The sequence below is a fragment of the Borostomias antarcticus genome (assembly GCF_949987555.1).
Source record: "Borostomias antarcticus genome assembly, chromosome: 8".
NCBI lineage: Eukaryota > Metazoa > Chordata > Actinopteri > Stomiiformes > Stomiidae > Borostomias > Borostomias antarcticus.
This window is the reverse complement of record NC_140241.1, coordinates 23,499,436-23,513,551: the sequence shown is the minus strand read 5'-3', so window position 1 is coordinate 23,513,551 and position 14,116 is coordinate 23,499,436. Positions and strand designations below refer to the sequence as shown.

General features: G+C 42.4%; 1 protein-coding gene across 1 annotated transcript; it reads right to left on the bottom strand.

Annotated features, from left to right (window-relative positions):
- Nucleotides 1-6,016: 6,016 nt before the first annotated feature.
- On the bottom strand, nt 6,017-9,679 carry zdhhc12b (zDHHC palmitoyltransferase 12b; the record flags this gene model as incomplete). The annotated part of the gene is made up of 5 exons (XM_084441912.1): nt 6,017-6,332; nt 6,867-7,033; nt 8,977-9,069; nt 9,203-9,342; nt 9,583-9,679. 5 exons carry the CDS (start codon nt 9,677-9,679, stop codon nt 6,017-6,019), a joined length of 813 nt encoding a protein of 270 aa, XP_084298038.1.
- Between the last annotated feature and the right edge of the window lie 4,437 nt (nt 9,680-14,116).

Below are 14,116 nucleotides of genomic sequence, written 5' to 3'. Positions count from 1 at the left end.
ACCCATGCTACAACCCTCCACCAAGTTTCCTGAAAATAAGTCTAGTAGTTTTTGTGTAATCCTAGTCCAGAAAATGAATGGAGGTGAATGGGCTTCCGTGTTTGGGCAGCACAAAGTAGTCCCTGTCCTTCAAGTAGGATTCAAACCAATCTAGCACTGTGCCAGAAATCCCAGCCAGTTTTCCACGGCCTAGTAATATTGTTGTTGTCTATAGGCCCACGGAAAAACCTAGAGCTGAATGTGAGATGCATTTTCTGATAGTAGTTATTCTATTAACATCAAGTGTGTGTTGTACCCTGTTGTCATCAGGCCCAAATCTGTACATGTGATGTGAGCGCCCTATGCGCAATTATTACAATGTGAGTGTACGTACTTAGGTTTGTTTGTGTGTGTGTGTGTGTGTGTGTGTGTGTTTCTGTAAAACACACATTATTCCCTATGGACATTCCTCACTCTACATCTATCATCTCACATCCAACCGTGTGCTAAGGTGTTATCTGAGCCATCAAATATCTGCCTATCTTAACAGCTGTGGCCCAGCATGCAATACATGTCCAAGCAAGGAAGACATGTTAAAGACTGGAACATCTCACTCCCTTTGCACACAGTGACAGGCCATGAACAGGCCGCCAGGATAATGTCAATATTCAGGAGCTTATCGTGAGTTTAGACAGTGGTTAACTAAAATAGCCTCCGTTCTCCCAGCTTCCTACATTAGTGACAGGAAGGAGATACTCACAGAGGATGGAATATGTGATCGTTGTTGTCTGTGGCTGCCACAGGAAGTGATATAGTCTTGTCTAGTGATTTTTGTGGTCATGCGATTTATAGCTTAAAGCTGCAGATGAGTTACTGTACATCATTATGACTGGACACATACATACTCTCATGTCAGGCTAGTCATATATAATGTTTATATAGAGTACAGCCTGTGGGTTATAGCTAGTATATCAGAGGGGAGGGCGTGGGAGTGAGCGAGGTGTGAGAATATGTGAGAGCTCAGAGGGTGATTTCTTTCCTCCAGAGGTTGGCTGTGCCAGGCCAGGGGGCGGTAGGAGCCCTGTTCCAGCCTGCACACAGGCTCCACACACACACACACACACACACACACACACACACGCACACACACACAGAAGCTGGAGGAGCCGTGTCCCAGCCTGCCCCTTGGCTCACAGGCTCCAGACACACTCTGCTGGGAAGCCCAGTTTCGGTTGACATGTCTGAGCGAGAGACAGTGGTGGGAGAGCATGTGAACGGGAGGCCACACACGCAGCACTTTCACACCACTCATCCCTACACACACACACACACACACTGAGTGTCTGAATACACCTGAGACTATCATTACCTCCGCCCCACAGCGTTGCAGTGTGAGAGGTAAGGTTTTCAGTGGTGTGTGTTTGTCCGTTAGCAGGATAATGCAAAAACTACCAGATTGATTTTCACGAAACTGGTGGGTGTAGCATGGTCCAACTTAGAACCCATTAAAATTGGGAGCGGATCCGAATTATGGGGCGGGTCCACAGGCTGCCCAAACACGGCAGCCCATTCACCTCCATTCATTTTCTGGACTAGGATTACACAAAAACTACCAGACTTATTTTCAGGAAACTCGGTGGAGGGTTGTAGCATAGGTCAACTTAGAACCCATTAAAATTTGGAGTGGGTCGGCCATTCATCTCCATTCATTCACTCCATTCACCGCCATTCTATGGTGGGACAAGGGACTGTAGATTCAGAGAGCAGTAGCTGATCCAACGTTTTGTTGGCCATACCTATTCTGAGTGCTCAGAAGCTCTCACTATGGCAAGAACGTCTGGGAACAAGCTATGATATTCGTGGACACCAATGAGAAGATGAAGTTTGGAACCACCAGGACTCTTCCTAGAGTTGGCCGCCTGGCCAAACTGGGTAATCGGGGGAGAAGGGCCTTGGTCAGGGAGGTGACCAGAAACCCAACGGTCACTCTGACAAAAATCCAGTGAAAGGGCATAGTGGTCTTCGCAGGAATGTTAGCAATATTCTAGAATTCAAGCACATCAATCAATGGTGATGCAATAATAAAATGCTCTAGCAGTCTAATTCCTTCATTTTTATTCGATGATCATCATCAGATGAACTGGAGTTCATGACTGCCCAAGAGCAATAGAACAGATGATTGATATTGGTCTGTACAATCTTAATTTAAAACTTCAACATCCACATCTATATCTACGAGCACTTATCCGCCCCAGTATTTCTAACCAGGCCAGGTCCAGCCTGGCTTATGGCTGATAAGCGTACATACAGCTGTTCTTTTGATAGTTCTGGACAAATATCATTGCCTGCCCTATGCCCACAAACAAACAATTAAACCTCACTTCCTGTTTATGCGGCATTGCGTTGCCGTTGAGTGGCAGCCATGTTAATTTGTGACCATTGTCTCTTAGGGAGCATGCATATTAAGTAGAATGTCAAAGGGATGATGTGTTAAGCAATGAGACCTCACTTCCTGTTTATGTGGCGTTGCATTGATGTTGAGTGGCGGCCATGTTAATTTGTGCCCAATGACTCTTAGGGAGCATGCCTATTATATATAAGCCCTGTTGATCAGTTTGATCTGCTGAGGAGCCTGCTATCTGGTAAACCATGCCGATAAATTTGATCTGCTAAGGATAGCATGGTATCTGATAAACCACGCCGCTCAATTTGATCTACTAAGTCAGAATGGTATCTCTCGCATCCGTCTTCCTTATAGTCTGTACAACAGCTTACATACAGATTCAGAGCTGTTCTCTGGTGCTGTTGCCATACCCCATTCATTAGAATATAAGGACTGGCGTATGTATGCATTTATTTCATAGGCCTATTATTTATTTAATATAGACTCAAATGGCATTCCATATATTCCAGCCATAACTAAGCTATGATTCCACCCGTATGTTGGTGAAAAATGAATGTACTAACAAGCTTGCTACTTCGGAAAGAAGTTATGAATGTATATTTTCTGAACACTACATGAATGAAAACGTAATGTAATAAATATCTACTACTGAAATCAGAATTGAAGAGGACTCTGAGTAAATTACATACATTTAATAAAACTTAGCCTACATTTAATACATTTTTGAAGGAAATACTGCAAAGTAGAAAACAATATTGCATGACAAAGAATATTGCAATCATATTCAAAAAAGACCAAACAATAATTCATGTAAAATCACAAGTCACACATTTCATAATTACACAGAAATTGATCAAGATGTCCTAACACTAGAAAAGGAAGACGATCCTCAATTATTGCTCTCTGATCAAGTCACTATTGCACAGGGGATAAGCTAGTTAACTAGTACGAGAACACACAAGACATTGCACTCCTTGTTTTTAAGTGCATCTCTACAGTATTTCTTAATATACTAAACTACACCTCTAAAAATATCAAGCTGAATGCTTGTTACAAAATGGAAATTCTTTTTTAAAATATGCATCGAGATATATTCCAGCTTATAAAAATAATTATTTAGATTCTTCTGTTAGTTGAAAAGATGAGACATGATGAATGACAAGTGACTTCTTACTGGGCAAGTATCAAGTTTCCCCCAAATCCTCTTTCTATACACCTGTCTGTGCAGTCAACGATGTGCTCGGTGTTTGTTGTACTCTTATATACTCTACAAACATTCTAATCTTCTTAATGATTTATCGTTACCATCCTGTAAGAAACCAAATACATATATACACGCTTAGATTTAAATTTGCTTTTTTTTTTTTAGTTTAGTTACGCTTCCATTAGTGAACAAAGCAGTTTCCCTGAACTAAGCACTTTAACACTGAAGCAGCATCAAACGCTGGTTGACCTTTAAAAACTTTGCAAACATTTTGGACAGTTTAAGTACAGATATAGAAACATCATATTTGTAAACAGTACACAGTTTGAGATACAAAACATATACTTTAACAGTAAAAGGAATGTGCTTCTGAAAACCTAATTACTTAGGTGTGTAAACAGTCACTGGGTTACATTTCTAAGTTGATCCTCAAAGTCTGCTATGCTGAGTGGATGAGGGGGATGTATCCACTATAAACACTGTATATTAACTATTGGATCACTCTTAAATGCAGGCGTTCAGTGATATAATGTATGCAAGTAGTGCCTTTGTATATATTCAAAATGTGGGTTAACGTAATATCCCATATCTAAGTAAACTGTGCATTAATCCTGGTCTCCGTGTCAGGCAACAGCTGCAGAGAACTATCGTTAAATCTATTTCAACCTATTTTGGTCTCATGACAGATGGTGATATTTGCAGAGATGTATGGAAGTCTTAATAGACATGAAAATGAGGGATATAATTTTAAGTCACAGCAATCACAGAATGTTGTGCATTCAAAATAGAGTATGTCTATGTTTAACAGAGTTGAATTGGTTAAGCTCGGTACAAATGCCACCAGTCCGCACCAACAAATTGCTAGCTTTTTGGTGGCATAGCTGGCTAAAAGTGTTTAGGGGAGATGGTCATGTGTTTGTTGGTTAGAGGACCCAGGTTTAAACCCAGCAAGGGGAAAGCAGAAATTAAATTTTCCCCTTTAAACTGATCTTATTTGTACAACATTCCTGTAGTGCTGCAGCCTAAGTGGCATTTGGAATATGCTATACTATGGAAAGGGAATGCCAGGATGTCTGGAGAGTTAACTACCTCAAGTCTTTATTGAGTTTATGACTCCTTTAGGTTGGGGGGTTCAGCAATAAGTTAAAGGACGTTGAACACCGCTTTTCGGCAGATAGCAGACAGGATGGGTGTACAAGTAAACATCAACTCCACAGGAGGGTTGAATCTTATCTACCAGATGGCCTTATCTCTGTATCTTCAAACTGCTAAGTGACATATATTTAAATACGATGCTTACACTGGCCTACATGGATGTTTATGGTTGTATCTAAGTTACAGAATATAAACAATGTGAAGGGGTCTGCGGTGATGTAGCGGTCAAAGCATCAGGTTCTGCTACAGCTGCCCACCAGGGACTGGGGTTTTGCGCCCTGGTCTCGCCAAATCCAGATATGGCCGCATCCCACAGTGGTGTGGCATATTGGGCCACTACTGCCGAGGATGGTTAGTTTAATTTCAGCGCGAGGGTCCACTGCTCTACAGTGACCTCCACTGCTCTACAGTGACCTCCACTGCTCTACAGTGACCTCCAGGCTAGTGATGGAGTCACGGCCACGGGCTTGAGAGTGGCTCTCTCTTCCGGATCGCCAACCGCGACGGGACAATTGGACAATAAATTGGGTGTAATTGGCTACCAAATTGGGTGAAAAAGGGAAAATAATAATAGTTATTATATACATACACACAATCTATATGGACAAAAGTATTGGAACACCTACATGTACACATTACAGCTTTTATGACATCCCATTCTAAATTCATAGGCATTAATATGGAGTATAATAGCTGCAAAGGGATGGCCAATTTCTTATTAATGCTAAAATATAGGTGTCCCAATATTTTTGTCCATATAGTGTGTGTGTGTGTGGGTGGGGGTGCATGTATAAATTTGCAACAGAACGTAATGCAAATCATCCCAAGCAAACAAATGCCTGGAGATATTGCAGTTGTGTTTTGCTGCGATACGTCTGGATGACATGCTGACTGAAAAACCTGCCGGACTGATCGTGTGCAGGGATGATTCTGATGAGGAAGATTTACCCCCCACTAACACAAGGATGACTTGCCGAGGCTGAACGCTATCCTGGATGAACGGAGACAGGCAAGGACAGGGACCACAGGGCATTTATGTGATTAACACTAGCCTATTTCTATCGTCACATCAGTTAAGTTTCCATCTTGCTCCTTGGTTTCTGTTTACTAGTCCCTTGTAGCCTGTTATATATTCTGTGTATATACCCTCAAGAATCTTCAGGTATACCATTTAGAATCCTCAGGTTTCTCACAGTTCCATATCAAATTCCACACATACTGGGGCCTAGGTGAAGGGCCCGAGTTTCCAAGGATTGAGACTACGCTACGCTTAGCTAAACGGGGTCATTACCGTCCCTGAAGTACACCTGCTCCCACACCACTGTCCCCCACCCACAGAAGAAGCCCCAGAGGTTGCGCAGCGTGCCGCGGTCAAAGGGGTTCTCGTCGGCGCCGCAGTGTTTGAGGTAGGAGATGCGGTGGCGCGACATGAACTCCCAGGTGGTGGTGTTCAGGGAGACCAGGTAGAGATGGGAGCCCAGCAGGAGCAGCACGGTCAGGGAGAGCACGGCCACCAGCGTGGCCACCGCCAGCAGCACGCCGTTAGCACGGAGCCACAGCTGCAATGTGGAGGCGTGGATGAATCCCGACCTGACAAATAAGAACAGGGGTTTTACTTCACCTTTACTTATGCAGGGGGTTCAATTGGAAAAATACATTTTGCAAGGGTGCCCTGCATACAAAAAACATTTATTTGCCAGGTACGTTTTCACATGAGGAATTTTACACAATGAATGGTGCACAGAGGACTTTCATATACAATAATAGCACAAGTAGGCACTTTCCTGAATCGATCATTGGTAATGTTCAATCGATTAATTGTCATTAAAATGCCAAAATTTCCAAACAATACCAAATGCACAGACTGGGTTATTTTTTCTGCCACAGTTCCACAGTTCTGATGTGCACAATAACCCAAAGCCCAGCCAAAGCATAGGCACAGACACATCACAACAAAGGCCGTCCAAGGAGAATTGGTATGTGCAAACAATAACCATTTAGCGTTAGGTTTAGGGTTCAGTTAAGGTCAGGGTTAAGGGTTAGGCAAAAGAAAAACTTTTGACTTGGAAAAAAAAAAAGAAATTCCATTTGTACGGGTCCAAGTAAAGGCAACAAAAAACTCACCAAGCCATGTGGAGACCCCACACTAAGACCAGCAGCTGGAAAGCCAGGTAGAGCACAAACCAGCGATGGTTGTTCTCACCCACACAGTTCTCAATCCAAGGGCAGTGGTGGTCATAGCGCCGGACACAGTGCTGACACGTCTGGCAGTGCTTGGATCTCATTGGCTGCTGCTCAGGAACAGAGGAGGGAGAAAGTATTCATTTTATTGAAACAATATTCATGATCAGGTCTTTTTATTCAAATCTGGAGCAATATTTCACATCTCCTAAAATACTTTCTCCATGACTTAGACAAGTTATATTGTCTTATATATTGATTCGATTCTGAACTTTTTATTTCTGATATTTTACATTTCTTATCTCATTCCTGTTTATTTATTCTTTGTAAATAACAATTGCATTTCGTTGACAATAAAGGTCCTGAACTGAAAAAAATGAACTGACGTTTCAGGTGAATAACAGAGATGTGCACTCGACAATGCATAGTCCTCTGTATCAAATGAAAGGGCATGTAATATATATAATATAAGGCTCTTACAAATTGTGAGTTAAGCATTCCATGACCACATGCCTCATAAATACATATTGTGTAATGTATGCACAACTATTCACCTAAAAGTGTGCTTAAGTTTACATGCAAAAGTTGGTATTTATGGAAATTTAACTTGCCGTGACCCTACTGTATGCTCATCTCCAAGCAAGCTTCAGACCCATGCATACTCACATCCTCAAAAGTGAATGTGATATTATAGTTTTAACTTCCAAAAGACATTCCAAAGTTTCTATTATGTCTACTGTCTATTTAGCATCCCATTGGTTCATCTCAATCATAGGCAGAAGTGTCATTCTGAGAAATTACATTTCTTGTCTTTTCTCAATGTAATCGCCATTTTGATGTTGCCTCTCACAAATTATATGTCTTTCATTATGAATTGAGGCGTGAATAACATCTATTCATGTCTAATTGTAGGCGTTAACAGGGTGGATAACAAAGCCACAATTTTAGGATTAGTTCTGGATTGGAAACATGCACCTGGGTAAGGTATGCCAAGGATTGTTAAGTTCATACGTCACTTACTCACAAGAGGGAGTTGGCTCAGTGAATACGAACCTGGGTTAGTGTGAGGGCAGGGGATCCTGGGTTAGTGTGAGGGAGATATGGTGAGGTTGGGCAGAGGATCCTGGGTTAGTGTGAGGGAGATATGGTGAGGTTGGGCAGAGGATCCTGGGTTAGTGTGAAGGATATGGTGAGGTTGGGCAGGGGAACCTGGGTTAAGGTGAGGGATATGGGGAGGTTGGGCAGGGGATCCTGTGTTAAGGTGAGGGATATGTGAGGTTGGGCAGTTGATCCTGGGTTAGTGTGAGGGATATGGTGGAGTTGGGCAGGGGATCCTGGGTTAGTGTGAGGGAGATATGGTGAGGTTGGGCAGAAGATCCTGGGTTAGTGTGAGGGAGATATGGTGAGGTTGGGCAGGGAACCTGGGTTAGTGTGAGGGAGATATGGTGAGGTTGGGCAGGGGATCCTGGGTTAGTGTGAGGGAGATATGGTGAGGTTGGGCAGGGGATCCTGGGTTAGTGTGAGGGAGATATGGTGAGGTTGGGCAGGGAACCTGGGTTAGTGTGAGGGAGATATGGTGAGGTTGGGCAGGGGATCCTGTGTTAAGGTGAGGGATATGTGAGGTTGGGCAGGGGATCCTGGGTTAGTGTGAGGGATATGGTGGAGTTGAGCAGGGGATCCTGGGTTAAGGTGAGGGGATGAGGTTGGGCAGGGAACCTGGGTTAGTGTGAGGGATATGGTGGGGCATTTTTTTCCTTCTCATACACACATGTTTACATTGGTATTTCAATGTTTTTCATTAATGAGAACAACTAAGAAGTGTGTGTCAGGTAAAACACAAAACTGTAACTAAATAGAACATGCAGTTTCATCGTTACTAGTAGTAGCAAGGTAAATAGAATGTTTGAGGACATGAATCCCCCAGTGCACACCGTAGTTGTGTAAAGTCTGAATGGTGTCACCTCTAAAGAGGGAAATGCTTAAAGTTCTTAAACTTTGAATAGACCCCTTAGACATGCCCTATAGCCATGCTTATAGATTTGAAGCCACATACCTGGACTAAGCAATGTCCACACCTACGCTGTCTAAGTGACTTTGTTGTTGGTGGAATCATGTCCTGTTGCTCATCAGTGACGCCAAGGGTGAACTGAAAGTAGGGTGCAAGGCACACAAGGAAGAACCTTTAGGTTTGTGTATTGATAGCATTGACAGTGTATCCATTAAGATAAATCATATGAATAGTGTATGGCAACAAGAGGGATAATATATGTTTGACATACCTGCAAATTGAGTTCATCAGATAGTACAAAGCCAGGGTCCATGAGGGACACCGCGAAATACAACAACACTGACACCAGAACCAACAAGACGAAGAGCACGGGCTGTACGAGCTCCCCCGTCTCCTCCTGTTTCTGCAGACCTGCAACATAATGAGCAGCTATTATACTACCGTGTCCAGAGGGCTACATTTAAGTTCAGCATACCTATCCATACTGTATCTACATCATGCTATAGAGCCATCTATGCTAATGTTCATCATTCTGCGGGACATTCTTATGCGAGTAACAGTAGCACTAGCTAAGCTAACGTGGATGGGATTTGTGCTAGCTAGCATTATTGTTTAGATAATAACTAGGAAGTTAGTTATAGCTAACATTACCTGTATTATGTAGGAAAAGTATCAACGTTATCACCCATGTTAGGATAACGTGTGCAGTCCTTACAAGAAATCCTGACCCGAACACATTTTTGAACATCCTTCTAGCATTCTTGAACCTCGCTAACATTAGCTAATGTAATGTTACATGGCCTGCGCACTACCAGCGGTGCCTAGATAAAAGATCAGATAGATTAGATAGCATGTTAGCTGCAACATCTATTAACTGGCGAGCGCTAGTGATAATGGTCGTGCGTAGTGGAATGCACGTTAGTCAACTACTGTAGCTCCCATATCATTTTCTAGCTAGCATAACACAGCGTCATAGATAGAGTTACGACACTCTAGACTTCTGTTGTAATCGGAGAATGCGGAAGTAACGCGTATCGTGGGGCGACCAATAGTTTCAAACACTGTATAGTTCCAGCTTTGAGCCCCATTCATTTCATTATTTCCAAGGAATGCTGTTTAGTTTTTTTTATTATATTACTTTTTTGGGGGGACAACGCTCATCAATTTAATTAATGGTATTTTATGTAGCCAATTTTAGTTAGATAATGTTTATTAAATGCAGTTTGCCAAAGCAATATTTGCTAGCTATGGTCAGTCAAATCCTTGGATACACAGGCAGATCCTAAACACTGCTCTAGTTATATGGCTTCTGCACAATGCAACTTTGTTACTTTATTGAATGTGGGCCTATTCATTTTGGTCTGAAAACATTGCTATTAAATATTGTGCTTTTTTTTTACACTTCCATTAATACAAAAGTATCGGGGCACCTTACATACACCTTACACCACCACACACACAAACACACACACAAACACACACACTACAACTACTTGGACTATTAGGAGCTTTTATGACATCCCTTTCTAAATTCATAGGCATTAATATGGAGTTGGTCCCCCCTTTGCAGCTACAGTATAACAGCTTCCACGCTTCTAGGAAGGCTTTCTACAAGATTTTGGAGTATGTCTGTGGGAACTTTTGCCCATTCATCCAGAAAAACATTTGTGAGGTCAGACGCTGATGTTGGACGAGAGGGCAACATCAGTGCAAGCTGTTATAGCTGCGAAGGGGGGACCAACTCCATATTAATACCTATGAATTTAGAATGAGATGTCATAAAAGCTCCTGTAGGTGTAATGTGTAAGTGTCCCAATACTTTTGTCCATATAGTGTATGAGTGTGTCTAAAATAATGTGGGCAGCTGTGGCTCAGGAAGTAGAGCAGGTCGTCCAATAATCGTAGGGTCGGTGGTTCGAATCCCTCCTGTCCTCATATTGAAGTGTCCTTAGGCAACATACTGAACTCCAAATTGCTCCCAATGAGCAGGCTAGCACCTTGCATGGCAGCTAAGGCCATTGGTGTGTGAATGTGTGTGAATACAGTAGGTGAATGACTAACTAGCATCCCCCCCGTTAAACGAATACATCAAGCAGAGACCTGGCAGTGGCCCCACATTCAGAACCACCAGAGCCACAGACAGAGGTGACTGTGTCATCCCACACAGGCGCACCACCTTCGGGCAGACGGTCTTGTCTGTCAAAGGTGGTAATATCTGGAACACCCTGCCATCTCACATTAGGGAAAGCCTAACACTGAGCACTTTTAAAAACCACTTGAAGGGATGTCTGAAGTCCACTCAAACCTGCACACATGTACAGTAGGACCTTTTGCACTTTATTTTGAATGATATGTAATTGGATGATGAATGATGCGTATGTGTGATGAATGTGTGAGGTGTGAATGTGATAAACGATGTGTAGCCTATATGTATAAAATTGTAATTAGAATGCGAATGTATGTTGCTGTCGCTGTTGTGCAATACATTGTGCACTACATTGTGTGGAATATGTTTTTTGTACAGTACTTTCTTTTTTTATATATTCCCGTATATTATTGTATTTAACTACTGACATAACTTATTATTATAATGCACTGTAGCCTAACTCTTCCATACTAGGGAACAGCCTGTACCATCTGGCAGGGGACTATCAATGTAAATCAGCCTTTTGGCTGCAATTGTAGTGCATTTACATTTTTGTTTTAAAATGTTCATCAATGTCCCTACTTGAGCAAATAAAATGAATTGAATTGAATGAGAAGCCATTGTAAAGCGCTTTGGATAAAAGCGCTACATATGTGCAGTCCATTTACCATTTATATGTACATACAAAAATATAAAATTCACTCTCAACACATCATTGCATAGATGTCATGAGGGGAAATGTGCAATTAGAAATAGAAATGGGTTTGGCTACCTGGCCAGCATCTGTACCTTATGAAACGTACAAAGAAAAATAAGACAAAGCGTCCATGTAACAAAATATAAATGTGCATAGTCGCGGTGGAGCGATGATCACGCTGGTAAGTGGGGCTGTTGAAACAGTGGAGTGATGGAGTGGGTGGGGTGATGCTGAAGCTGTAAGAATAGAATATTGTCTGAAATTACGTGCAGAAAATCATTGTCAAGTGCCAAAATTCAAAATCTATAATATCTTTTGATATGCTACAGTAGCGTAATGGAACAGTAGTTATAGAGTTAGACATGTTTGCTACAGTGGATAGGGTGATAAAATAGCATCACAGTCCAAAGGATTGTAAACAACATGATTATCTGCAAAAGGACCAAGATTGTGTAAAGCACTTGTGTGGGGAGCAATATCAGTATGATTCCCAACAGGCAAACCTATTGTATGTACTGTCAATGTGGGCCAGTCAGAGGGGGAGAGTGTGATTTCAGTACACAGAACAATGAAGCTCTGGTTTCTGTCATGCCTATGACAACAGAGCAAACAACACATGCAGCAGGGAGAGATAATGTTGTTTTGTGTGTGTGTGTGTGTGTGTGTGTGTGTGTTTGTTAAGACTGAGAAAATAGATAAGATCATTCAGCTCAATGTACAGGTCAACAAACATATCACACAACTCCAAAACATTATTTACATGTCACATAAGAAAATTGAGAAATGTTCCTGGTCAATGTCAACCGTCACTACTTTTTGGTGATTACAGTAGGCCTACCCAGCAGTGGTGTTAAAATGGCTTTTCTTCATTCAAAGTAGGACCAGGTTCACACAGGATATGTTGAGGCCGCTAGTTGGCCCCTAGATCTCTCCTTCGAAAAAGAGATCTAATCTCAATGGGACTTCTCTGGTTAAATAAAGGTTAAACTAACAAATAGAGGGGCCCCGGCAGGTGTGTAGGCAAGTTCAATACTAAGGTACACACACAAACAACAGTCTTTGTCGCTGCTCCACACGTTTTCAAAGGCAGAGTTCAGAATGGATGGGCCACCACCGTCCTAGGATAGGGAAACACACTTCAAAATTCAGTTTTAACCCAACTCACTACACACAACATCCATTACCCTGATAAACAGCTTGTTTTTCTTTAGGAAAAAATATTTTTTTTTAGCTCCACTCAGGTGATACTAAGCAATTCTGAACAGCATTGTGTGCCATGTTGTTTAGAGTTTACAGTCAATTCAAGACAGCATAATGTAATTAGTAGGAGCCTACTGTCACCCCCACCCCCCCCACACCTCTTACCTTTCTATAGCTGTCCTCTCTTCCTCCAGTTGTGGCGCTTGGAGGGCAGGGATGCTAGTCTTTCCCTCCACTGTGCAGCTCATGGGAAGACAGTAGTGGAGAGGCAGGTGATTTTATATTTATTTAAGAGAGACAGAGAGAGAGAGAGGGGGGGGGGGGGGGTGATAGCTTGTGTGTGTGTGTGTGGGAAAGAGGAAACAGGTGTGGCACTCCCTCACTTTGGGTCTCTGGGTCCGACGTCGAAGCAGCTAGAGACATGCCTGTGTCATGAGGGTACCACTGGTACCGATGTCTTCACACTGAAGCTGTGGACATACTACTAGACCTGTAACACCAACACAGTTACCTGGGCATCTCTCACACATACACACCCATAAACTATGTCATTGAACAAAAGTAAATAACTAAATAACATTAGTAATTTAACAGACACTTTTATCCAAAGCAGCTTATAACAATAATTGAATTTAATGCAGCCAGTCAGTGTACTAGCCGGAATGGAGTGCCACTGCCATCTAGTGGACACCAGGTAAGTGAACCGCACGAATGCAGTGCAGACTTGCAGGTGTACTGAGGTTTCCTGATGTTGTTCACCAAGTGACCATCACCTCATCAGCTCCCCCAGACAGCATGCTGGAGAACACGCTATGAAATAATATGACATACAAACTCTTGGTCTGAGGAAATAATCTTCCAGTTTTGCTGTGCTATTCGAATTAGCTAAAAGACGATATGCAGTATTTAATTGAAATGAATCATTGATGTACTTACTATGTTCCTTCAATGACCTTCATGGCAATAGTGTTGATGCGGTTGCCATGGATCCTGTCCACATCTCGGTCAAGGTTGAGCGTCTCTAGCGCTGGTGCGCATACAGAAAATGAAATCCCTGTCTCACCCGCCTCTCCAAGGTTTAAATTTACAATGTAGGCCTAGTTGTTGATGGGACAGGAGCATGGATATTTTTTTAGACAGTC